The sequence below is a fragment of the Dicentrarchus labrax genome, unplaced genomic scaffold, assembly GCF_905237075.1.
Source record: "Dicentrarchus labrax unplaced genomic scaffold, dlabrax2021, whole genome shotgun sequence".
NCBI lineage: Eukaryota > Metazoa > Chordata > Actinopteri > Moronidae > Dicentrarchus > Dicentrarchus labrax.
The window spans coordinates 17856000-17882852 of record NW_026136715.1 but is presented as its reverse complement, the minus strand read 5'-3'; the positions used below and the strand labels follow the sequence as shown (position 1 = coordinate 17882852).

General features: G+C 42.0%; 1 protein-coding gene across 5 annotated transcripts in view; it reads right to left on the bottom strand.

The window, feature by feature from the left end:
- The window catches only part of casz1 (castor zinc finger 1), a 78612-nt gene that overhangs the window by 6230 nt on the left and 45529 nt on the right, over nucleotides 1–26853 (bottom strand). For 3 of the 5 annotated variants that reach the window (XM_051425363.1, XM_051425360.1, XM_051425364.1), the window contains exons 3-17: nucleotides 22099–23002; nucleotides 19944–20009; nucleotides 17154–17250; nucleotides 14404–14568; nucleotides 12574–12746; nucleotides 11027–11895; nucleotides 7580–7712; nucleotides 7094–7157; nucleotides 5974–6137; nucleotides 5545–5667; nucleotides 5121–5441; nucleotides 4819–5017; nucleotides 3839–4010; nucleotides 2084–2232; nucleotides 781–1018 (exon numbers count right to left, since the gene is read on the bottom strand). In XM_051425363.1, coding sequence (XP_051281323.1) covers nucleotides 781–1018; nucleotides 2084–2232; nucleotides 3839–4010; nucleotides 4819–5017; nucleotides 5121–5441; nucleotides 5545–5667; nucleotides 5974–6137; nucleotides 7094–7157; nucleotides 7580–7712; nucleotides 11027–11895; nucleotides 12574–12746; nucleotides 14404–14568; nucleotides 17154–17250; nucleotides 19944–20009; nucleotides 22099–23002 — 3837 coding nt within the window. The remainder of the gene's footprint in view (nucleotides 1–780; nucleotides 1019–2083; nucleotides 2233–3838; nucleotides 4011–4818; nucleotides 5018–5120; nucleotides 5442–5544; nucleotides 5668–5973; nucleotides 6138–7093; nucleotides 7158–7579; nucleotides 7713–11026; nucleotides 11896–12573; nucleotides 12747–14403; nucleotides 14569–17153; nucleotides 17251–19943; nucleotides 20010–22098; nucleotides 23003–26853) is intronic. The other 2 variants (XM_051425362.1, XM_051425365.1) reach the window with 1 other exon arrangement.

The window sequence follows — 26853 nt, the reverse complement described above, 5'->3', positions numbered from 1 at the left end:
GGGTACACACACAAAAACAAAGGGGCCGAATCACACACACGCGCGCGCACACACACACACACACACACACACACACACACACACACACACAGAGGGATGGGAGGTAAAAAGGGAAAGATAAAAGATAAGAGAATGATACAAAATGAGGTCCACTCAAGACAAGTAACCCAAACACCAGCCAAAACAACAATGATGAGAGTGGATAATATTGGCAACACATGGAGAAATGTGAAAATCACAGGCAGGCTCAGATTTAGAAAAAAGCAGAGGAGAACCCATTTATTCAGTAAGTTTGAGGGAAAAGAGGCTGTTTCTCCTTTCCTGTCCTTTCTCCCACAATTCAACCCACTAAAAGTGCTAAAGTAGACATAAAGCCACAGGGATGATCTCTGGCCAAAGGAAAATGTAATAAGCTCTACATACAGTGCAATAACTCAAACTACTGATGTACAAAATGGATGTTTTATGAGGATGACCAGGCAAACTGCAAAAGATCTTGTCCACGACTCAGAACATAAGAATACAGCATTGTCATCAACCTCATATAATATGACTGATGTGTCATTATGCTACTGATTGTGAGTCAAACTACTAAATCATGAAACACATGATTGAAGAATGTATGAAATGAAAAGTTGCTGGTTTCCTGGGTAAGGTAAATGAAGTGAAGCATGATGTATGATACTGAGTGTAATAGTAGAAAACCTGACTAAACTATATTAAAGCTCTACATGCTGACACTGACAACTGTCAGGTCTTTTTTTTAAAACATGTTCTCACCTGCTGGAGAACCATCGTTGCCTACAGGTGTGCTGGTGCAGCTCCGGTCCTGGTTGGAGGACTCGGAGGAGAGGCCCAATGGGCTGCCCCCTCCTCCCATGTAGTCCATGTACTCATCAGTCTCATCCATGATGTTGGAGGAGAAGCTGGAGTTCATACCGGGCTGGTTCGCTACAGACCCGGACATCATACCGGATGCATGCTGCATCTCATCTCCCCTCTGACTCAGCGGCATCACCTAGGGAACAAATAAACTTCATTGTAAAGGGACATTTGAAACAAACATCTTAAGATATAACGTGTTATTAATGCAGGTGTTGGCTCTTGGAGTACGACCAAGAATTTCTTCTGAAGTATTCTGAAAGTATGAACCCTTCACTTCTGCCTTACATGAAGGCTCCAAAACAGAAAAAAAAGCAAACCAAACGAGAAAATCCACATGTTTAAATTTATGTACGGTACAGGATGTACCGTAGAGGTGAAGTTGGGAAATAGAGTACACTCCAGTGTAAAAAATTAATCAAAAGAATGTCATGAGTGATTTGTCTTTGACTGGTATGACAGGATATGAGCAGTACTCTCTTTTTTACAGAACACCGAATGAACTTGTTACTCTTTTCCCTGAATCTGACTCACAGAGCAGGAAACACGGTTTAAAAAAAAAAAAAAGCAGGTACATAAGTCACAGAGACTTTGGATACTAACAAACAATAGATACCTCATTATTTCTGAGCTGAAAGAAAAGTGGTGAAATCGTGTCAGATTTCTTTAAACCAATAATATAAAACTCTGAAAATGAAAGTGAAAATCGGTTCTAGAAAACACCTTCTGCAGTGCAACACTTTAGTTTAGTAGCTAATTTACATTTGTTTCTCCTCATTTATCCTCATCTATAACCAGAAGGTTTTTCATCATCTTCTTGCAGCGGACACTGCAACAACTGTATGTGTTTGAGGGAACGTAAAATGTGGGTGAAAGTCCATTTAAATGTATCTGTTCCTTTTAAAACAACTTGGTATTTTTTTTGGAAAAACTAAATCAGTGAATAAGAGGAAACTAGATGTCATGACCGAACATATAAACTGGATAAATACTTATGTAATCTCTCTGTAAAAGGGTGTGTGAGTAGTTGGCTTTGTTGGAATATGTTTCAATAATCTATTCAATACCTGTTTTAGTTGACGGAGGTGTTCTGCATGTATTTTCAGATAATTACCTTTTCAGAATGGCATGTGTCACATGTCACAGTTTGTGTGTGTGTGTGTGTGTGTGTGTGTGTGTGTGTGTGTGTGTGTGTGTTTACCTGGGATGGGACTCTGTCAAAGTTCTTGCCCAGCATCCGCCTCATGTGTTTGCGTGCGTGTGAGGTCATCTGGTGCTTGAGCAGGAAGGAGAACTGGCAACCCTCGCGGATGCAGTGGAAGTGGCTGTTGACTTGGTTATACTTACAACCTGCACAAAGAAACCAGTAACGGTTGTAAACTCTCCATTCGCAGATTAATTTATCTTTGGCTCATTGAGAAGCGTCTGAGAGCAGCTACTGCGCACTAAACGCAATATCATCAGTGAAACGGTGTTATGATTAGATCAAACACAAAGTGAAATATTTTTAGGTTTTTTTAATTTCATGATATAGCTCTGACAAAAGAGGGATCGGGTTTCAAAGTGTTTCAGAGTGTACATGTAGGAGGAATATTAGATCACTCCAGTGTCACACTGAGCAAGTCAAGGCTTCTGTGCACTAAACCTGTGGAGCTCTTTTATTACACTGACATGCTTTATTCAATTAGGAATTTACATAAATAAATTCTCATTTTCTGTGGGCCAATAATGCACACACCCCTGCAAACCAAAGTAAATATACAATTATTAACATATTAAATTCATTTTTCAAAGTATCTCCATTGTCATTTTTCCTTTTGTTCTCCATTGTACTGCTGTCTGCTTCATATTCTTCTGTTCTTTTCCAGTGTTTTAACCGGTCTAGCTCTAATTGCTTTATGATTTCAAATTAAATGAATGTTCCGTTTTGTGTCTGTTAATCAAATAGCATTATATAAAAGCAGGCAGAAATAATTGAAAGAGTAACATGCTGGGCAGGTGCTAGCATGTCAGTAACCATGGAACCCGGTTTAAGAGCACAACACGTCTGTGTCATCAAATAGCTTTTGCACACACAATGTTTTAAACACGCAAAGTTGAGCAAATAACAGTAACCCGCGTGACATGGAGGGCCTTTTGTGAGACAGAAACCAGGTAACATCATCAGCGGTGTTCAGTTTAATGTTGCTGCCATGGATACTGGCAACCCATCAATTCTTTATGACTGGAGCGCTAGCGATGGTAATCCTTTCTGTTTTTCCCCAGCCCAAACAATACAGTTAGCAGATCAGGCTGGGGACAAAAAACAGCTGTTTAGGGCCTGTTTTTGTTTGCTTTGTTTCTGTGTTCTGAAAAGCTTGTGTAACAGCCTGAAAAAAACAGATCACTTTTAATTCATTTCTGTGTGATGGCAGCGGTGGCTGTGAGGCGCAGCTTCAGAACACAAACAGGCTAAACCAGACAAGCCGGATAATTAACAAACACAAACCTAATTGCTCATTTCTGACAGGGGCAAAAGGAAGAAGAAAACAACCTGGATGTGATTGCCCCCTTTGACGTTATTGCTCATATAGTACAGGCAAGACTACCTTTGGGACTTGAGGTGCCATTGTGAATATGCAAAACACAGCAACAAAACCTATGAGGCAGACTTGTTTCATGCCTCTTAAACAACTCACATAGCACGACACTGTGTTTGCCAACACTGGTCTCTCTCCCTTTGTAAACACAGAGAGTATCCTCTTGCAACAGCCACTGAAAATCAATCTACATCTTTCTCAATTTAACACCTTTAATCCACACATCTCTCCTGGTAAGATACTATGAAAAGCTGGGGTGTTTAGGCTGACATGGAGGGCTTCTGGGATGGTGGAGGGAACAAGAGGCAAAGACAAAAAGGTAAGAAGAGATACAGCGGGCCAAAACGTATACAGGATCAGAAGTATTTTTCTCTTACCAAGCCTCCCACATTCCTCCCTCTTGGTGAAATATTTGAATCCATTGGCAGCACGGCGCTCCGCCTTCTCGTGCTTCTTGACATGCCACGGCAGCTTGGTGGTGATGTTAGTGACAAAGTAGCAGCCAGGCCGCAGACAGTGATAGTGGCCTCTCATTCTGAACTCGCAGTGCTGCAGAAGGAACCCATTATTTACAATGTCATGAGTCAAATATGGTGAATGTTAGAAAGCCAAAATAAGTTATCTGATGTTTTGTTAAAGCGAACTCTACACACAGATTCTCCAAAAACATAATCAACACCTCACTGTTCTTTCCTTTCTGGTCATTTGGAACATCCCACATTTCTAAGTATGATGACTGTTTTTTCCAGGCTTCCCACAAACACCCCTTCTTTCTAACATGTCTGTACACCACCATCTGTTTGTGAGGCTCAGATCCCAAAGGACTGGGCCAAATAAGATCTGCTCAGTTCAGGAGATGGAGACTAAGGGGAGGAGGGGAGGAGGAGGATGAGAAGGAGGAGGAGGGAGGGGGGGACTTTTTGTGAGTGGGGTGATTTTCGACACATTAATGAATTCATTTAAACGGTTTTCCAAATACGGGCTCGTGAGAGCAGGCAAGGGCTGCCATTTAGGTTTCATTTGCGAAGCATTCCCCTGATTTTTGCCCTATTCCAGACAGCCTTGTTTACTGTGCAAGTGACAATGATTTATTGGGTAATATCAGCTAAATTGGCCTTTTCTGAGAGGAGAATGCGGCAGTCAAAATGACATCATTGACATATAAACAGGCATTACTGGGGTGAGTCGACTGTCTTTTTCAGCAGAGATGGAAGACGGGAAGCAGCGGTTGTGAAAGCCTTGAGTCAAATAACCTCAAACACTGGTGTAATAGATAGCATACTTCATGCTTAGAAAACTCTGGGAGATGACAGTAGGTGATTCAGCTCCTGGCTGAGTTATCAAGGCACACACTCACCTGGTTGGGACACAGACACTGGAGAGAGTAGTAGGAAAACTGGTCACGGACGTTGACCAGGTTGTTGTTTGGGTTGATGTGGTCCAAACAGTGGGACTCAGCCTTGCCAGACGTCTTGCACACATACTTGCAATTCCCAAACAAGCAGTGGAAATGGAACTTGTTTGAGTATTTACAGTCAGTAGCCAAACAGGGATCACTGGATGAATACAAATGGAAAATACAGTTTAATCAACACTTGGCTCAAACGAGTAAAATAAATGATTGTAATGTAATAAGACACTTATAAATGTTTCTCCTACTTTTCTTGGAACTGCAGGAAACCAGGTTTGACTTGTGGCTTAGCATTCTCCAGAGAGGTGGTGGCCAGAGGGGAGTTGGCCGGCAGGTTGGGCATCGAGGCTGGCATCTGAGGGATGCTGCCGGTCAGTTGCTTCCAGGCCAGCAGGGAGGGAGGAGGAGAGCTGTAGCCACCAGAGGAGGTGAGGTGTGCCACATCCATGGAAGGATTGTTGGCCATAGAGATGGGTGCAGCAGGCTGCAGCGGGGCTCCCTCACCCGAGTCTTTGCCCTCACCGAACTGAGGCTCTGATTTCACTTTCAAGGTGGCTCGGAGGTGGAAGCTGAAAGACAAGATGGAAGCTCATTTTTATGTTGATCAATAAAGCCGAAAGCTAAAATGTGAAAAGGGTATATTTTCTGATTATGAACCAGTGTGACACTCACTTAGCATGTTTTATGGCCCCATCTACGGTGCTGAAGAGTGCTCCACAGTCCTCTACCAGGCAATGAAAGTGCACCTTCTGAAGGAAGTCACACTGAGCCTCACAGAAGTCATCCGTGTCAAACCTTAACATAGACAGGTAACGAAGACTGTAATTTACTGGCTTCTCAAATAACAAGAAATGCTAAAAAGTAAAACTGGTTGAACTTCTCATTAACAGTAAAAAGTCAACAATTTCCTGCAAGACTGGATTCTTAATGTTTCAGGGGGTTTCCAGTGATACGGTATGTGAGGAATAGTATTTACAGAAAAAGGTCTTCTTTGTACAGTTCATTTTAAACATTCTGACTGTTTTCTCACTATCAAAATGAATGACTCAAGTCTAAGTGAATCAAACTACAGTGACTCTGCACTTCCTGCATGTTTTATACCTGCGGAGATATGTCCTCCAGATCTCACTGGGTTTTTCTGGCATGGGTCTCTTCAGGACTCTGTTCAGATACTGCGCCGTCTCCGAGGTGTTGCCGCCCTGGCCTGCCTCCAGCTCTGTCTTCAGGTTCATGGCGTTGAACAGGGCAGGGTTCACCTGTGACATCTACAAAACACACAGCACATAAACAACCAGCTGCTTGGTTAGCTGAGCATACGTAAGTGGGGCACTTGCATATGTTAGTGAGAGTGTGAGAGTTAACACACACACGCACACGCAAATGTTTTGGCGAAGCATAATAGCACAGCCAGATTTACAAACATCCAGGCTTTTGCTTGAGTGCAGGCCAAGCGTGTTTGCCAAGCGTCCTCTGGGACTAACTGTTAACCCTTTTATGTGATGTGGTGGCTTGAAACAAACCCCGAAAAGATGACATGACACGAGGAGCTGTTGGACAACAGGTCTTCAAGCTCCTCCACTGTCTGGGTTTAATGACTGCTTTGAGGAGAGCAACTCTGAAGTTAAGCTCTCCTGGGGAGAGGCTAAATAAGATGACATGTTTGTGGATGGAGGGAGGGGGTAAAAAAAAAATGGAAGCTGATTTGTCAGTACACCATCAGTGTGATGGAAACCATCTAGCACATTTATATCAATCAGATAAGATGTATGATAAAGACAATGTCCATTTTAATCTTCGTAAAAAAAAAAATACACTTAAATTTCCATACGCTAACATTTAGAGTTGGTAAAAAATGAGGGCAGCGCCTGCCTGCTTTTTTTCTCCTCTGATTTTTTAATCAAATAATTTACAAACTCTATAAATAAATGTAGAGCGAGGCGGGGGAAGAAAAAGTATAAAGGAGGAGAAAAAATGGACGGTGGGTTCAAAACAGCTCATCAAAAAACAAACATCTCTATATATCTGGCATGGAAGCCAGCTACTGCTTCATTATATTAATTTGTGAGAGGTGCAGTGAAAATTACACTGTATGAAAAATGGCTGGAAAATTTAAATGATACAAACTCATCTTATTAGCGGTGAAACATTAAAAAACAAACAGGCCCCTCCGTGTCCCGCTAATTTGTCTTTGGATGAAAGGCGTTTGATGGATGGATCTTACCTTATTCATAAGCGAGGATAAAAGAGATGTATTCCCTGGTACAGGGTGTCCGTTTGATTCATTACTGGAACAAGGAAAATGAACAATGTTTAGTCAAGATTTGCATGAGAACAGTAAATATTACTATTTATCACACAAGGTGTGCCTGTATAATGAAGAAGAAAAATGCTGTCTTCTTAAGAAATAAGATCTACTGTGAGTTGGAGGGAAAATTGGAGTTGAAGGTTTATATAAACATCCTTCCCTCACAAAAATTGAGAAATATGTTGTGGATTTTATAATTGTATGCACACGTATATAAATGAGATATTTTTGATAAATAATTGTGAATATAACCCTGGCTGCCAAGAGTGTAGGAATCATCTATCAATCAGAGAAACCTTATTTCCCTGTTGATTTATTTTGCGAATATATTAGGTGCATTTACAACAAGAATCAACATTTTCCACGTAGCATTAACCCACTGTGTACCGTGCAGTAGTGTACCTGTGTTCTTTTTTGCTCAGGTCCAGGCTGTGCTCCTGCGTGGAGTCTTGGGAAGCCCCAGAATTGGCGTCCACTGGCTCCTGCTTCACTTGAACCAGATTGAACTGGCTGACTGAAGCCGGCTGCCCATTCCCTGAGGATCAAGCCATAGACGCAGAGGAGAGAAGAGACAACAAAGTTATTGTTGGTCAGCATTATTATCCTATGACGAGATCCAATCTGACTTCTGTCCTGGCCTGAAAAGAATACTCCGAGTGATAATTATTGCGGAATTATGTCAGGCCGTCAAGCCTTTTAAATGGTGATTGAGAGGCGGGAGATATGAGGGAAAAAGACTCCTTTTTCTGCAGCACTTGTCACAACTCATTTGCCAGGCTGCCTCTTAACTGGTCATTAAGTGAGATGCTAATGCTGAGGGAAAGTGGCAGTCTCAGATTGGCCACCCCCCTCCCTTCCCACCTTCCCAGGCTCCTCGTTGGCCTGACAACGGACGGCAGCCAATGCCACTGAGCATACCCACAAGGAACAGGGGTGCTATGTCGGTCAGATTGGAGCTGACAGCCAATCAGATTGGTTCAAATAGCGTGACCTCTCGATCACATTCTCCTCCAAATAGGTATTCAGTGGATGCTGTGAGCGAGGACAGGAGCGCTGGAATGAAATAAATAAAGACCAGGGGAATGACGTGGGGTAAAAATGCTGACAGGAAGGTGAATTCTGCCCCACCCCCTGATCCCCCAAGGGACTGAAATATTAATTTGTCCTGGGGCTACACAGAGAAAGCTGGGCTTGTGGTAGACAATAAGTGCTGTTTTATTTTTAAAAGGATAAGTGAGTGGGAGGGGTGACCCTGGTGTAGCATCTCAAACACTGTAAAACCGGAGAGCACCAGCGGCTGTGATTGGTTTGGTGAAGAATATGTTGTTTAGGAATATGGACTGGTCCTGAGGGATAGTGACAGGCAAGGTCATGGGCAACCAAGTGTATGCCCTTGGTTGCCCATGCCTGGTGAGGCCCCTATCCTTTTTTCTTGCAGGGGCGAAAACAAGACCAGCCTACGTAAGGGGGAAAACGACCAGAGTTCCCCCCTGCTACAAGATGACCCAGAGACATATCAGGCAGAATAGGAGTGGAAAAGCCAGTCTTGGGCCTTGTCAGCTGAAAGCTAGGAGATGAGGAAGTGTCAGTGTCAGTTTGACAATGGCTGAGGTTGGAGGGGCTGGTGGTGGGGTCGGGGTGGGGCTAAAGGAAAACAGCAGTCAAACAATTTTGCTTCTGGTTTGAGGTCACTGAATGCTAACCAAGTCTACGTACAGTGCCCCCCCAACTTGATAAGAGTACACCCAAAATTAACTAGCCAGACAGATCCTGCCTTGTCATTGACAATTAAATCAACACTCAGACCAAATGAGAGCACATTATATCAAGAGTAGCCACATACTATATGATCTACATACAGTATGATCATCTGGCAGATTTAAGCATTCCTTCACTATATCAAGAGGATAAGTTGGCTATTTAAGGTGGATTATAGTGTATAAGTCTCTTATTCTGTTGCACATCACATTATTTTCTTTTTTATCCACTTCCCAAAGAGGGAGAACAAATGAGTTTGACTCAAAGCAGCTTCTTTCTGGAAATTATCCAGGAATAATGTATCACCATGTAATTACTCCGGATAAGATACAGAGCTTGTGAAAGATCATTTGTACTGTGTGTCTAATTAGTAAACCCTTCAGATGCTTGAATCTCTGGGAAAAACACTTACGGGTAAATTAGAGCGGAACATTAATATAAAAAAAAATACTGAAAGCAGAAACAGGAAAAATGCACAATTCACCACAACACAGATGAAGTTTCACAACCCCATGAAAAAATAAACACTGTGAAAAATAGCCACAAACACTGTGACTTTTCTCACACCTTTTTGACAGAGAAGCACAAACCACTTCCTCCTCATTTTAGCCCCAAATGTCCTGTTCACACATTTTATGAAGCAAATATGAGAAACAAAACTGCAGCTCCATCCTGTATGCGCACTGAACTTTTACAAAAGTATGTGATTGAGATACGCAAGCTTATTCCAAACTAGCTTTGTTATTTGACACAGAGATCTGAGATGCAGCCTCTCAGTAAGACAACGAGAGGGGTGGTGCAGGCACCATCTGTGGAGGCCCCACCCTCAGTGGGGGCCTCCCCCGTGTTCAGACTACCTGCTGGAAACCCAGAGGTGGAGCTCAGCCTGACAGCCTGGGCTCAGCTCAGCTCCCCGGAGCAGCTGCCCCAGCTCTCTCCCAGGGCCTGTCCTGCTCCAGGAACACCACCAGGAATTGTAATCCTTCCCAGTCCCAACATCCGGAGATGCTCCCCCTTGCACCCCCATTTACAATCCGCTCCCCACCTGCTCAGGCTCAGCACAGGAGGCCCAACTGCTACTGAATGCAAGGCTGTGCTCTGCAGTGCATTATCAATTTAATGCTTTAACTTCATTTTCATTTTCAGAAGCTTTGTTTAGAGCAATATGATAAACATAGACAAGGCAATTACCTCCAAAATTTATGTGAATTGTGTTTATGCTAAATAGATATTGACATGTTTTTGTGGGAACAGAAGATTTCTGGAAATTCAAAAAGTGTGTCTTTGCTGATGCATGCATGTGTGTCTGAGTTCTTGTATCAGTGAGAAAAAGCCTCTTTCTCAGCTCTGGTGCATTGAGTCATTTCTGCCTGAGCAATTTCTGTTTTTTTTTTTTATTATCAGTTTTGCATAGAGGGATACGGAAAAAGAAAAAAAAACAACATTTTTTTGTTCTCGCAATTTCTGAACTTAATTTCATTCCACCTCCATTTGCTTGGAACGGGCGCAGACATAGATAAGAGACCAATGATGAGGAAACATGTTCGACACAAGCCCCAGGAGCCCCCACTCTGAACATCATAAGAGACTTTTACAGGCTCTACTCTCCCCTGTCAGCGCATTTATCTCCAAATGGATTGTGGGTATCTAACAAACGATCAACACAATAACAAGCCAAGAGCAGAGGACCATGCCTCCGGTATGTCCCTTTAAGCCCGAAAGCGGCAGTTTTTCTGCCTCTCTCTCCCCCGTGGGATAGTGATAGAAGTGACCTCTGAGTGCACTCTGTCTTCTCTGGCTGTAGTAGAGTCCACACACAGAAAAAGGATGTGGCTTTTAGTATACATACAATATATTGTCTATGGACAATGACATAGCTCAAAAGCTTTGGTTTGTGATATTTTTTTTTATGTCATATATATATATATATATATATATATATATACACAATTGTCTCTAAATAGAGTTATAAGCAAAGAAATTTGCCTATCAAAATTGTTTTTCATACTCATCTAAGCACAAATGAACTATTTTCCATTGTGTATCCAAAAAGAATAAGTACATAGTATGACTATTTGTAAAGTGACTGACCTATGTCTGGGTTGTTGGAGGGCTTCAGGGCCGCAGCTGCCAGTCTGGCCATCATGGGTGATATTAGACCTTTGCTTGCCGAGATTTTCTCCATGATGGAGGAGGTGGCGAAGGAGGTTGGGGTAGATGCCATTGCTCCATCTGCCCCAACTGTGGAGCATCCTTGGGTCAGTGAGTCGGTGGGCATGGAGTGGGCACCAGAGGATACGGCTGATATCAGGCTTGCTGCCGGTGGAGGTGGTTGGAGAGGCAGCCTGGGCATGAGAGGGAAGAATGGGTTGGAGGCCGCCAGGGCACTGTTGGAAAGAGCAAGGGCCACTGGCATGTTGCTGGGCAGGGCCTGGGACAGCAGGCTGGACATACGCTGGCCCGCACTGGGCAGCGAGGGTGCAGGTTTGAGGGTGTGGCCTGATGTAGAGGAGGAAGAGACAACAGTGGTGGGTGTGGCCAACAGGTGTGGTACAGTGGTGGACTGCTGGGTCGTAGGCGAGGCACTCAGGCTGGAGTTCTTGCTGCTGATGGTCGAGAAGTCCATCAGGTCATCATTGCTCGATTCCTCTGGCTCATCCTTCGGGGCAAGGAAGGTGGAAGAGAGGCCCATGACACCAGAGGAGCGGATGTGCCGGCGCTCGTGTTTGCGCTTGTGGGAGGTCATCTGGCTGGTGGAGGTAAAAGTGAAGCCGCAGCCTGAGCGGATGCAGTGGAAGTGGTTGGTAGCTTTGCTGTACACGCAGCCCTCGTACTTGCACTCCTCATACTTATAGAACTTCTTGAAGCCATCTTTGGCATAGGCATCATCCTTGATGTGGTAGCTCTTGTGCTTCTCAATGTCACACTTGTTCTTGAAGGTGAATGTGCAGCCTGGGCGCCTGAAAAAAGAATGGAAAACAAAGGGAAAACATAATTAGCTATGATGCTCTGTTACAAAGCAACCTCAGTAACTCGGTGCGGAAGGGAGTTGTGGAGTGGGTCCACATGATTCAAATACTTCACAATGGAGGAATGATAACTGAGGCGGTTCAGTAACACAGCAGCAGATCATTGACACGTTGCCACCTGCAACCTTTGCCAGAGGGATACATTCCAGGGAGGGAGTTTGAATAAAGCAAGTGATTCTCTACATCAATTGATAATAGTTGTAGTGCATGCTTTTCAAAATAAGAGGTTGATGCAAACTTACAAAACGCAATGCCTTTCAATTAAAAAATTCAAAATTACTTTTTAATATATACATATTGTTTTTCCTTTTTCCTTTCAACTGTGATTCTGTGATGTTCAAAAATACTAATGGTGCAGACCAAGCATAAGGGAAGCCATTGGTTTTGATGTTAAGACTGTGTGCTGCATCATTTATTTAGAAACATTTATAAAGGACCGTGCCTATATTACCTTTTTTCTGCTGCTGATTTGATGGCTTTTATTTTTATGTTAATCTGCTGCTATTATAGACCTCTGCAGCTTTAATTAATTTTAAAATGATGAAAAAAATTAAAGTATATATAAAGTGTTTTTTAATGAGAAATATCCACCACATTAGGCCTATTCACCTGCAGTGGAAGTGTGTAGTCTTCTGGCCGTAGAATTGACACCCGACTGTGCCACAGTCCTCGGTGGCGCGAAATCTCTGGAAGCCATCGTTGATCAGCTGGGCATTTTTTTTGTGGAAGTTTTCGTGGGTCATGACATCTGAGGTGCTGGTGTACACCTTGCTGCAGCCCACCTGCAAAGCATAGACATAGCATGGCAATCAAAAACAAGATCTAGGCCCACAGCAGATATGAGAGTTTCAGTTTGCAAGACTAGTTTGAAAAAAGCAAACTTCTAAAACGCAGTGCTTTAAAGAGAAGTGATATACTATACAAGCACTACACGCAAGAGCTCAGTGTGGTTAAGAAAATGCTAGTGGCCTAGAAATGGGTGGAAGAAGGTTGTTTTCACACGTTCACAATTTAATTTGTGGTAATGCACACCAGAGCTGTACAAGTTTCAAGTCAAACCCGTGAATTGGAAACAATCTTGTCATTGTGACAATTGGAAAAAAAAAAAGTGACTGAAAGAGGCAGTGGCCACAGCAGGCAGCTGAAACTAAAATACCTTCCTGGCAAACCTGCCTTTTAGAAAATGAAATTCATATTTGGAGGGTGACAATGCAGTCACCACAAACTTACTGTAACTCTGAGAATGAATTTCAAAAGCTGGGGGGCAGAGGAAAGCAGACGAGAGTAAGATGACTGTCTTGGTCTTTAGTTTAAAATGTTCTGGTACTCAAGAGTCCTCAGAGCCAACAGAGGGGGAAAAAACAGGTAATGTTTGAATTAAAAGCAGCAATTGTATATCATCCCTGGCACTTTTCCCCCGTACAAACCGGGCAACTTCTCCATATTGAGTCAAACAATGAAAAAAATGCCACACTGTTTTTTTTCCCCCTAAATCAAGAGAGCCGATGCCAACATCTGCAGGTTCTCAGGGACTGTTAAAACAATGGCTGAAATGTCCTAATAACAATTACGCCGTTAGAGGGGTTTAAAAAAGAATATATCTCAAGCCATCCTCCGCTGCGCTGCTGCCCTGCCGGCGAGAGCGCTCTCGGCACAATGACACATTGAAAATAAGCAGATGTAAAAAAATTAAACAAATCCAGAAGGGGGAATAATCTTCAACTGGCTGCTTGGTACTAAAAGATGAAAAATGTGTAGTTTATATAAACACCTAACTGAATTTTATCCATGCCAATTAAGGAGCGAGAGAGCGAAGAGGTGGGAAAGAACAAGCAGCCTCACGTGTATTCAGCCCTTTCAATTTTCTTTTATTTACTTTAAGACATGTTTTGCCAAACTGCTCTTTAAAGACACTTTGGTCAAAATGAAAAAGGTGTGGAAGACTAATTCTAGTTCACAGATGTGGGTAAACTGTGTGACTCTAACATCCTGAAGTTGTACATGCCTTATTATGTGGCATGACTTCTCAGATCCGGCATCATCTAAATCACAGTGTTCTGCAACTCCTTTTTTACCTGCCTTATCTAGTTTTAAACTGTCATTAAATTATGTCTTTGCTGTGCTCTTAATGGACACAGAACCCGGCTTTATACTCTACATGCACAGTGTATGATCTGGTGTACTGACAACCACTTTTGTTGTGTGGCTCATGAATGTAAATTGAATGATGAATTATGTATTTATATGCAACATTATATTTCACATTTTTTTAACAGCACAAATGAGTTGTGGGGTATTTGTACTTTATATAAGCACGTGTGGACATATTTGCAGATATTTTCCGTGTGAGTGTGTTTGCATGCCTACTATACGTTTGGGGTGGGTTTTTTGTGGGTACGTGTGTAGGTGGAGGATGAGATGTGAGTCTCTGTTGTGTACCTGCATGCAGTGGTAATGGGTGCTTTTTCCATTGAGGTGGCAGCCATGGTAGTAGACACTGCAGTCGTCCAGAGGGCTGAAGCGCATGAAGCCATGCTGCAGGGAGTTGTCCCTCTTCTTGTGCATGTTGTAGTGCCTGATTACATCCTGCTTACTGGTAAACCTCTGCAAAAGGGGAGGGGGAAAAATGTACAGCAACAGGTTGGTGTTTATTTAAACCAGTCACAGAATCAGCAACAAGTCACTTTATCTCTGTGGAAGCAGCAGCTGCAACGTACAGGAGCCAATTGGCAGTGGGGGAGGGCTGTACGCACTGCAATGGAGAGGGCCAAGATGTCTTTAAAGATGACGGGTTCTGTGGTTATTGATTTACTTTGCATATCTCAAAGTTGTGTCCAATCCAAATCCACCACCAAAGGCTCTGGGACTTTCTGAGCACAGGAGAAGCTTCCACATGGAACATGAAGTATGTTCCCCATACACCCACTGTCTCTACATTATGTTTTCCCTTCCACCAAAATGTATTTTTTTAATTAAGATGAATCAATTGACATGCAAGATCACAGTTCTGATGTTTCTGGCTCTGGAAAAATTATGTTCCGTGCAGATGGTTTCTCAGACGTGCACAGGGGAAAACAGAAGACAAGAGAAACAAACAAACAAACAAGCCAACCAAAAAACGTTTTCCCTTTCAATTCACTGAGATATGATTCCATTTTTAATTAAAGCATTAACACTCGCTTTTGGTGAAGCCTTCGCCTGTAATGATGAGTGAATATGCTAAGAGACCTGCCTTCTAAAATTACAAAATGATTAAATAAATAAATAAAAATAAAAATCCCTCCCACACCCAGGAGTCAGGAAGGGAAAACAGAAAAGTCACTCCACAGAGACTTGCAGCAACCAAATCTGCTGTAATTGGGCTTAAGCTGATGTTACAGAAACTGTAACGGGAGAAGCGCAAATCAATGAGACAGTTCTGTCTTCAATCCATATTTATCTCCAGTTGAGGGAAAAACATCAGAAAGAAGTATTCTAAAAAGCAACTAATTGCTGTACAAAGTAGGGTAATTGCTTTGTGTCATGTGTTCCACTCGCGCACAAGTAAAAAGCTAAGATCTCACACAGCTGTTCATTCCTTTGCTCTTGGCCTGTTTCCCAACGCATATTTCTGAAATGTTTGACTCCTGCAGGAGCAAACACTTCATTAGGATTTTTAATTTAATTGATGAATGCTTTGGATTCATCACTTTTTGAATAATTTTCCTGAAAAGACCAGAGCTCAGTTCTGGGCTTTGGACTTTCTGGTATCTAGTGATTAATGATGACCGGAAGATAAGTTGAACTGCGGTCATGGTACATTCGATCCATCAAGCCGTCCAAAATAGGCCATGGAGAGAGCTGACTGGGAAAAAGATCTCATTTTCAGTTGAGTGGTGGAGAAGGTTGGGAGCCACTTGCTACATTTATTTTAGGATTCCCACTAGTGTGGCAAGATGCACACTCTCCCTCATGTACAAGCCCATGAAAGGAGAATGTTAAGACTCAGCCAATCGCCCGGAGGCTGGCAGTGGGATAATATTCCAGGAGAGTGTGTCATGTAACATTTCATGAGTTATCGCTTCGAAAGGGGCTGCTCATCACTGCCTGCTTGTTTTTTTCAGGGTATTGACATCCCAGAGAGCTGGCTTCCAAAGCATATCTGTGTTTCCACGCAACACAAAAGCAACAGAGAAATGTGGACCTGACCGTGGAAATTGCCATGATAACCTGAACTAACACTCTAAATAATGACACGAAATGATTTTCCTTTGTATTCCTCCAAGAATGTGTCCCATCAGACTGCGAAGTGGGACTCATGCAGAAAATGAAAGCGTGGATCTGTAATGCTTTTCACCACATAAACAATATTTATCGAGCGGTAATCTCTCTTGATCAGGAGCAGACAAAGGAGATTACAGCTGAAGATGGCTTAATTCAGAAAATTGTTAGGAAAGGAAGGAAAATACACACAACCGTAGCCGTGCATGGATTTTTGACATCTTTGACAAATCTTCCCGTGTTTGTATAACTCTCTCAGGCCATATGCTACAGCAAACACAAGGCCTGTATTATGATCTGCTCTGTGTTTTTTCTCCTTCCTGTGCCATACATGACAACTCCTGGGACCAGGACAAGATTAATAATGTGAAAGGGGATTAAAGGCAGGCCCCGAGTCAGTGGCAGATGTCTTCAGAAAAAAGAACACATAGATTAAAAAAAAGAGCCATATTTCAAGCATATTTACAATTAACCCCTTGTGATAAAAGGCCAACTGTCAAAGACCAACTGTGCCCGGAAGAAGCCTGCAAACTGAACGGATATAGACACCCATAGTATATTTGGCAAACCAAAGGCCAACAAACTTTTCATCCAAGTAGACTTTGGCTGGGTGTGACCACAAATGAAAAGATGACACATTATACTGTTTGTCTATCCTATAATCACCACATCCTCATCGTGTCCTGAAGAAAAAGAGGATGCTTAGCGTTAAGTCACCTAACCGAACCTTGTTATGAATAAAAAAAATGAAACCTAAGCGTTGACTAGTAACCAGGAAGGTTGGCACTTTAAACAAAATTACCATTGTCTTCTTTTTCTCATTTCTGAACTTAAATTGACCTTGAAGTTATACTGAAGTTTTTAACATACAGGAGAAAAAGGTTAAATGTGTATTTGGGTGATGCTCAAAAAAGTGATAAAATACTCACGCTCACCTGGTAGTTACACTCAGGGTCCATGCAGTGGTAATGCTCTCTGTACTGGTATGCACAGTGCACATGTCCACAGTGTTGACTTCCAGAGAACCTGAAAACCAAGTTGCGGGACACATTTCAACAGTTACACATTTTAACCGTCACACAGAGCAGGGAATTTAAATGACATCGAGACTGGTTCAAAACCCGGGAACACATCAGAGCTTATCGCAGCGAGACCAGTCACAGGGATGAAAAAGCTGAATGATAAAGCAGCTCTGAAAGATGTCAGTGTGATTTTAAAATAATCAAAAGCAAATCAAGAACTATTAGTGAAGAAATTATTAGAAATACCAGGAACAGCACAAAATAAAAAAAAACTGAAGGAGTTTTCAAAGACATTATGCTCTTCTCACCTTCAAAGTAACACAGCTCACACCTTCAAACTGACTTCTGCTTTCCACACTGCTGCAACAATTTACCCGTCTGTCACACCAATTTCAGCCAAATTAGCTCCATTTATTTCCAAAGCAGCCGTAAGAGACACTTATTACACTGAAACCCTGTCCCTTGACACGCATACACACACCCACTCAAGGATCGGGAACCCCATGACTACTTTATTTCTCAACGCTGTGAAAACCCTTGTCAAATCAATGCACAGTTCTTTCAGGTTAACCACAGTTTTACCCTGTGAGAAAAAGGGTCAGGTATCCTGGGATGTAGGAAAAGCTCTGTCTACGTTTTACGCCAAACCCTTTCACTCTTTCATCTGGAGTCCAAAAAAAACAGATTTTAGTCTGGCATTAGTTTAAAAAAAAAAAAGGCTGCCGCTTGCTACAGTACAGCCACTTTTACGGTGGTGATTATAAGCCTGACGATGATGACTGTTAAAATCCTCCAATTACCAGTGAAAACACACAAATAAACATTTGCACTGCTGCTGCCAAGAGCTCCATCTGCTAGTGCAGAGGAGAGGGGGAAAAGGGGGCTAAGTAATATTTTTTCCATCTCTCTTTCAGTTTTTTCCTTGTTAGGATTATCCCAGAGCTGCATTTACAGATCACTTTGCTGAGTTCATTAAGCTAATTGAACGGCATATCCACTACTCTTTATAAGTTGGCTGTGTGAGTGTATGTGTGTGTCTGTGTGGTGATAGAGGTAGAGGGGGCTCTGGGAAGGTTTGATGGCTCTTTTAGAGAAGACAAAAGCAGAAGTCGAACTACGTGTGTGCCCACAATAAAGCCAACATATGTCCTAACCATTAGTGTTTTCTATACTCTTCTTTCACATACATACATCCGCACACACATTTACACTTATGAACACACAAAGCCCCCCCCATCCCCTTGAGACTATGGCCCACCCCTCTGCTCATTGCCCAGCTGTATCACTTTGCCTCTGGACAATTCCCACTTGCCGCGTCAGGGGGCCTAATGGGCCGCTGCTATTCAGCAGCAGATTAAATATTAATATTGCCACGATACAGAGATTGCAGCGCATCTCCAGTTACAATAGAGATACACAGATCAAAGTGCCGAGGCAATAGTGGGTGCATGAAAGCATTTAAAGAGTGAAAACTGCAACTAAACAGTACGAGGGAAGCTCTTTAAAACATCAAACTATAGTGTGGTGAGGAGATGAAGAACTTTTTTTTCTCTTTTCACAGGGATTGAGTACGAACATGTTTACAAAGCTGGTTTTTAGTATTAGTGTGCACTCATTAGCCCTAGCTCCAAAGAGGACCCTCCCCCGCTTCTACCTCCCCTCTCGGTGCTACATTTGCCCTTTTTATGAGCCCTCCTTTTCCATTTTTTCCTCCCTCCTCTTCTATCCTTTCTCTTTTTTTCCCAACCCCAACACGGAAATTGAAACTGTATCTGGGCTTATCTGCAGCCTCCCCGTGCATCAACTGCCGAGATGTTTAGACAAATTTTATGCATTATGCAGCGCAAATATCAAAACAGTTCTTGGCAGTGCCAGCAGAAGCCTCATTAAAAATTCCTTAATTAAATCTTCTTGCAAAATGTAATCAGTCCAAGGAAGGGGTTTTGTGTGTGTGTGTGTCGATGTGTATGTGTGTGCAGAAGAGGACGTGTGTGTATGTGTGTGTGTGTGTGTGTGCCTGTCAGTGCCAAGGCTTTGATTTGTGCCCTTCATGTTATGGCTTGGAGAAGTAATCATTAACGCCAAAGCCACTTTGGCTTTTCAAATGCTGTTTTTCTCTCTTTTTAAATGGAATAAACAAACAAGTGATAATCACCTTTCTAGTGTCGGCTCAAAATGAATCCAGAATGGGGGACATTGTTCTGTGTCCATTGAAACACAAGATACCTCCCCTCCCCTGATGTTTTTGTCTGTGTTGGTGTGAATGACTGACTTTTTAGATCAGTCAGTTCCTCATGTGTTCAACAATAAACGGCAGAGTTCAAGAAGAACCCAGCCTACGCTCATATCCTCTCTGTGTCAGTCACAGCTAACAATACAGAGTTGCACAGAATTACTGTATGTTCCCCTGAATGTTTTAGTGCTATACACACCATGAGCATTTATTCAACCAGTTACAGTAAGCTACCATCAAACCATTTCACTTTCATTACCCCTCATCCTTCTACTCCCTCTCAGCATATAAATTGGAGACTTTTCTTAATCAATTTACTGCACACAGAACATTCTCATACCAGTCTACGGTCTAGTCACATCACTGAATAAAACACACCATCAGAGACATAAAAAAAAAAAAAGGTTCATCTCTGTTTTGGGTATATTTTTTCATTGGGGTAGCACATTGAAGGATTTGCATACCTGGCAATATATTTCTGGTAGAGGTTGATGTCGTCGCTGGCGGGTTTATCTGGTGGCAGGCCATTCCTAATGCAACAGCAAACACAAAAGAGACAGGATTAATGGTGAGGTTGGGCTGCCTGTTGTTAATAAAAACAAACTGACACAATATTTACTTACAAGCCGCTCCCAAACTTTGGACTATCAATATACATTTTCTTGTGGCATAACAGCGTTTTCATGTGCCGTATGAATCAGGGATGGAAGGCGCACACTTTGATGCATGGTCTCCCAACCAATGAAAGGCAAAATGCAAGAGCAAAGGGACATTAATCTTTTATGGGGGTATTTTGGTGAGTGCTCATATGCAAAACTGGATAATGGGGATGTGGAAGAAAAGCTCTGAAAAGGTCTTTTCTAATAATCTCTAAGGGCCTTGGCTCTTATACTGATGTCAAGTTGTCTCCAATCAGTCTGGACTCACTTCATACAGAGATGTAAGACAACACTGCAGCTTTAAATACATATGGATCAAACTAATCGACTCAGTACCAGTTTAAGCTCAATCAGATTCAGTTCTTGAACAGGAAATCAAGAGGAATTTATCACATTACAGAGGCGTGCTGAGGAACACTGTGGGCTTCTTCTCACCTGTGATGTGAAGCTGGTAGCAGTACTGTCTGTAGAATGACAGTCATAATACAGTATTGGTTCTGCTTGCTCCCTTTCAGAAATGGCATTTAGCTCCATGTGAGCAGCTCCACACGGGGGATGACCTGAGGTTAATCTGGCCCGGAGGGGAGGATGCACTGCCAGACATTCTCCCTAGCACCCCCTCTCCTCTCTGTATACAAGCACCAGACTGGGTCAGTTAGCCAAGCTTGCAGCTCCACTGAGTCCCAACCTGACAAAGGCCAAAGCCTGAGGGAGAGGTGCCTGAGGGCTCTTGAACAGTGTCTTTGATAGGTCTTGACTAACTAGAGACAAGGTCAAAACCAATCAAACAGACTCTGGGAGCTGTTTCCTACTGGTAGTGCACACGACTGTAGGCTAGCTCCCCAAACCCCTCGTTTGCTTCCTTTAAAGTGCACTCGTCAGGCAGTGTAGAGTCGGCCCCTGTGACTCGCCGGGAGGTTAGTCATGGCTCCAAAGTAATTAAAGGGAGAGTTGTTACACCCTAGCCAAACGAAAGAAGTCAGTCACTTTGCGATGACTGTGCTAAATCAGTCTCCACGGAGTGCTACAGCGAGTAAACACTTCATGTGCCTTCGCAACTCATCATGTCGTGGATCTATTGGGCGCTATGCGCTATTTCACACTACATTCCTGTTGGCTGCTGTGGAGGTAGCAATTACCTTTGCGTTAGGCTAACTGACTCACAGTAGCAGTTAAGTGTATGTGAGCTTCACATTAGCTCCAAGGTGTTCCACTGGAACTTGGAATCTTTTCAATCCACCAGTAATAAGCTGACTTTTTAAACCGCATGCATTGTTTTGATGTAAATAACTAATGCAGTATGCCACGCAGTATTTTTGTCAATAAGCACAAATCACACAATAATCAATAAGAGAAAGGATGCGAGGCAAGTTTTCCCCAAAAGTTTTATTACCTTATTGTTGACTCCGCCAAAGAACTTTTCTGCACCATTTATTTGTCTGTTTGTTTGTTAGTTGGATATCTCATGATACACTAAACAGATTTCAATGACATTTAGTCGGAAGTTCAGCCATAAGAAGTTAGAATTAGTTTTTGGTAGTGCCATCAATTTGTTGCACTATACTTTCTGCTCAATTCTGCTGAACTAAAATGAACAAACTTTTATTTTTTAACTGGATTTCCTGGTCAAACATGTATCTATTCATATAGGCCATGCCGCATTTATTAACATTTATTTCACCAATCAAGCTAAAAATTTAATCCAATCAGCTCAAAATCTGACCAATCTAACAAATGCTAAAATGTTATATCATTTCGCATATGGGTGATACTATGGCCACATTATAAGCTTGTGACTTGCTTATAAGTTTGCACAACTCTATTATTCATAGAAGAGATTTATTAAATCTCAAAAAATATGTATTATCTATCTCTATTTGTATTTTAGTACAGACTAAAAACTTGGCGGAGGTGTCTCTCTAGTTTATATGATGATGATTTATATGATAAGTTGACTTACTTAACAGAGGACACAGTCCCTGTGGTGATGGAGTCAGTCTTGGAAAAGCTGGACTTCAGGTAGTCAGAGGCGTTGAAGCTTAAGTGTCCCGTCTGGTCCATTGTGAGCCCTGGGGCGATGCTGGCCCCAGTTGCGGCTACGGTGGGGACACCAGGAGCTCCTGGGTTCCCTGGTGCTGTAGCGAGGACATTGGGCATCAGTGAGGCCTCAGGATTTCCTGGCATTAGCTTCTGAATTGTTCTGATGTCATACTTCGAAGGACGGCCCACTTTGCCAGTCTTAAAGGCGATGGCACCGCCCATGTCAGGGTTGCCTTCACCAGGCTTGAAGAGGTGCAGAAACTTGACATTTTCCAAGTCATACTTGGAGGGTCGCTTATAAGCATTACCGTTCTGCTGCTGTAGACTCTCGCCCATCTTCAGCTTCTGAATGAAGAAGTCATACTTGGAGGCTCGGGATGCCATGTTCTGGATGTGAGCGGGATTTGGCGGCTGAGAAGTGCCAAGCTGAGGTCCTCCTGGCTGTTTGTGGTCCAGGCGGGAGGGGTAGATCTGTGCCTCGGCCCCTGGGAGGCACCCGGAGGTCTGGTGGAGCATGGTAGCGCTCTTGTCTTGGGCCAGTTTTGAGTTGAGGTCGTCTGGTTTAGGTGGGGAAGCATGAATGGGCCAAGGTAAGGTCTCGCCGGCTTTTAGCTTGCGAATGTACTCTTCGTACTTAGAGAAGCGGGCACGCCGTGAGGCCTCCTCACTGCTGAGGGATGAGGGGTCTGAGGTAGCGGCTTTGAGCTTCTCAAAGCTGATCTTCTTGGTCAGCTCATCCCTTACCTGCTGGTCATCATAACCGAACATTCCCAAAAATTCATTCATGGTGTTGGCTGCATAGTCTCGCAGGGCAGATGCTTCTCCTGCACAGAGAAAAAGAGACGTGAGCTCCTATGTAAGATGTATAAATCTTACTACTTTCAGATTTTTCTCTTTAATACTGCTACCAGAGTTGAAAAATATTATTGAGTTTAGTAAAGTCCCTCATCGGTGCTGTCTGGCATTACTGTAATTAAGTCTTTACTTGCTAAAACAACATATATTGGTATGATTGTTTTTTATTTGAGTAATGAAACTGAACCCAAATCAGTGGCCAAATTCATGTCACTCGATCAGTCCACCAAATGGTTCTCTCTTGCTTAATATTGACTGATGCTTGGTCGACAAGTGTTACATTGTTGCAATTCTTTGTAGCAAGAGTCTATATTTGATAATTTATTTATTTGTTTGGCATCAAATACATTTGTTACAAATGGACTAATCTGGCAAAGTAGTTTTGTGTTACAAGTGGAGAATATATTTTGTCAGCCCAATTAATGAAACAATGCTCTCTCACTTCAACATTTTAGGCAAACATGCTGCTACATTGTGACAATGGAAGACTGCTAAACTAGTAGAACTACTACTACATGATATAGCAATAAATTCTTATAATTGACTTGCTGTTTTTTCAGAACTGTTGTAAATTTAACAACAGGAAAAGTGATTCTGCACTGCAAGCTACAACAACACCTGTACATGTCTGTGTATTCATGTGTCTACAGACAAGCAGTCTGAGGCAATGCTCTTCCTGTTTTGGTTGCACTATAAGTCAGTCCTGCAGAATTTGCGGGTGACTGTACCAAAAGACACACTGAACAAACAAACCTTTGATTTTCTATGCTCATAATGTTATGCTACTGTAATAACAGCAATTCTAAATTAATCAGAATAACCTTTACAGAAATACATACCACATTAAGAGACCATATGTGAGACAAAAATATATAGGGGAAGCTTTAGAAAAAATCTTCTTACACAGCAAATTTTAACACGCACACATAGACACATAAATATACATACATATATATATATATATAGACTGATGCTGCGGTTTGAAAAATACAGTTATAACTACTATCTGCTGAGGAATTATAGCATGCAATTCATACAATCTCCCTTGAAGCTTGGTGTAAGGTATTTGAAAATATGATCATTATTGTGTAACCTACAAGAGTGAAAAGAACAAATTATTTCCTCCTTTCGTCTTTTTACACATTTGTGAACTGAAACATCACTTTCATTTTAAGAGTCCATTAAATTGGACAACTTCCCCAAGGACATAAGCGAAATATAGTCAATGTATAGTTTAATTGCATTATGCAGAGATTAATTCTGGCCCATTAACTTTCATCCAGGTTAGTGCAAGGGGTCAGAGAGTGGGGAAAAGGGAAAAATGATTTGGCCTGAAAGCAGTGGAGAGACAAACCTCTGCATAAAAAAGAGGAGCACGGACAGACAGGAAAAGGTACAGAGACAGAAAACTAGAGAGACTCTTGAGGAAACATTTCCCAGACAGTTGTGTTTGCTGATCAAACCCAATTCCAAAAATCTGTTGTGTCAGTTCTCATGTTAGGCAGGACCCAGAACACAGACATGCTAGTAATGCACCAGATGATCATTTTACCTGGCTCATGTAAAAGCCTTGGCCTTCTTAACTCCTCCTTGGCACAGTCACAGGGACAGTTTTTTTAAAAATTGTTTTACTGCTTTTTTCATCACCAGAAAACAGATGAGGTGGTGAGAGGTAATACCACCTACCACCCGGGTAATTAATACACAAATATTTCTGCTCTTGTCTCAGATTTCTCAGTTATTGCTAAATCAGTCGCTGTGCCCTGCTTTTCACATCTCATGTGCCGCATGTAAAATAATCCCCAAATTTCCATTCACTGTGTTGGGGTTGCTCCTCTGCGCAGTGGATCAGTATGAAAGAGTATCTGGTGGATCGAAAGGGCATGAAAAATTTAAGAGAAATGGATCAGGTATTTGAGAGGAAATACCTGAATGATTGCCACAGATCGTTTTATCAAAGTTTTTACATGTGCTTAAACCACAGAGTGACATACTGTATATACAAGAACCTACTGCTGAGTACACTACAATTTACCTTATACTGTACATCAAGTTGTTTAGCTGATATACATAACAGATCACTGAAGGGAAATCTGAACATGTCCGTGTAAAATGTAATTTGGCTGAACATTCTTTTCATTTAATTTAGGTGTTGATAACCTTAGTGCTTGGTTGGATTTTACTGCTACTGTATTTATAAGGGTGTCTCAGGTCACGGTATATCATATAGCTCTAAAGTTAGGGCAGACCCGCCCACACCAGTATGAGTCAGAAAATGGAACTACACTTTACTGAGGGAGGAATGATATTTAAAAAGAGCATGGTAGAATAAACATCATTGGATGGGAATCATATTAAAAGCTTTCCAAATAAAGAAAATATAAATCATTCTGATCACTAATATGAAAATTGTCACAGTTGATTCTGTACTGACTGTGAATAGCTTTATGCCTATTGACTGCTGTTTTGCAGTAGATATCAAATTAAATAAAACATCTATAATTTCTGTGGGTCAACTGGGTCAATTGCTAATTATTGCAGACAGACTAGTGGTTTCTGTCATGGGAGCACCGATATCCCTTTTTTCATATTCTGTTTGCGTAGGGTATTATCATCACCTTCTTCAAAAAATTAGTCGAGTCTCTTTATTCATCAGCGGAGCCATGTGACGTGCTATCAATGAAAGGCAAATGATTGGACTTGAAAGGATTATGACTGGGACTGACAGGAGATAACCTTTCTAAAACACGATGTAAATGAGTTTTCTACTCAAGTCCTATCTGACTGCCTCTTAATAATGTCATGTGACACCGGGTTGGAAACTCTGTATGGGTTAAGGTGGGATTGGCCCCACCACTAATACTACCACCCACACTCAACCAAAAAAAACAAACAAAAAACTAAACCTTTTTTCCTTATCTCTAATCATTTTCTCTCCTGCTAGATTTCCCTCTACACTCTCTCTGATGTCACTGGAAAATCTACAAAGAAGTGGTTTCTAATCTTGACACTTCAGGCAAGCAAAATCCAGCACACGACACAGACCTGCCTTGTCTATATTTGAGGCAATTAGGCCACATTTTCCCTCCCAGATATGATAACAGATGGGTATTATATCTCCTTTTGGGTGACCAAACATGGCCATCAGTGTGGCATAGCTTCTCTGCTCACAGGACTGAGAGGCAGAGGTGTTGCTGATGATAAAGGTGCATGCTAGTGGCTATATATGGACTAATCTAGAGTTTGAATACCCTCTAAAGGGTGTCAGTTTTGAACCACACATGCACAATGTAAACCATTTGGTTAAAAAAAATGTTTTAATAACATGCAGTGTTTTCAGTGGAGTGCAGTGCGGAGAACACAGAGAACTATTTTATATGGTACAATCATTTAAATAGAGTTTTAAAAAGCAATTTGTGTTCATGTTAGTGAATTAGTTTAAGTGTGTTGTGTTTAAATGGACAGTGGTATCCTAATAAAAAGTTGCTTTGAATAAATGACATTATGTGCATTTGTTTGGACTAATTTGACACACACAAAATTGTACGCAGCTTCAAACTTCCTCGCTGTTTGGTTAGTTAATTAACAGGCAGTAAATAGAGAGGGCTTTGAAACAGCTTGAAATGAACAATAACCTTTTACAGTGAACCCAGAATTGCAAATGGAAGTCATGGTCAAGCCTGTTTGATCCATCGCTATGAGCATCTCTGTCATTGCTTTCATAGTTTTTATTCATTGGTTTTTCCATTGACTGGCTTATGAGGGCTCTAATGCGACATCTAAATTATCTAGGAAAAGTATTCTGGGGTTTTGCACTGAT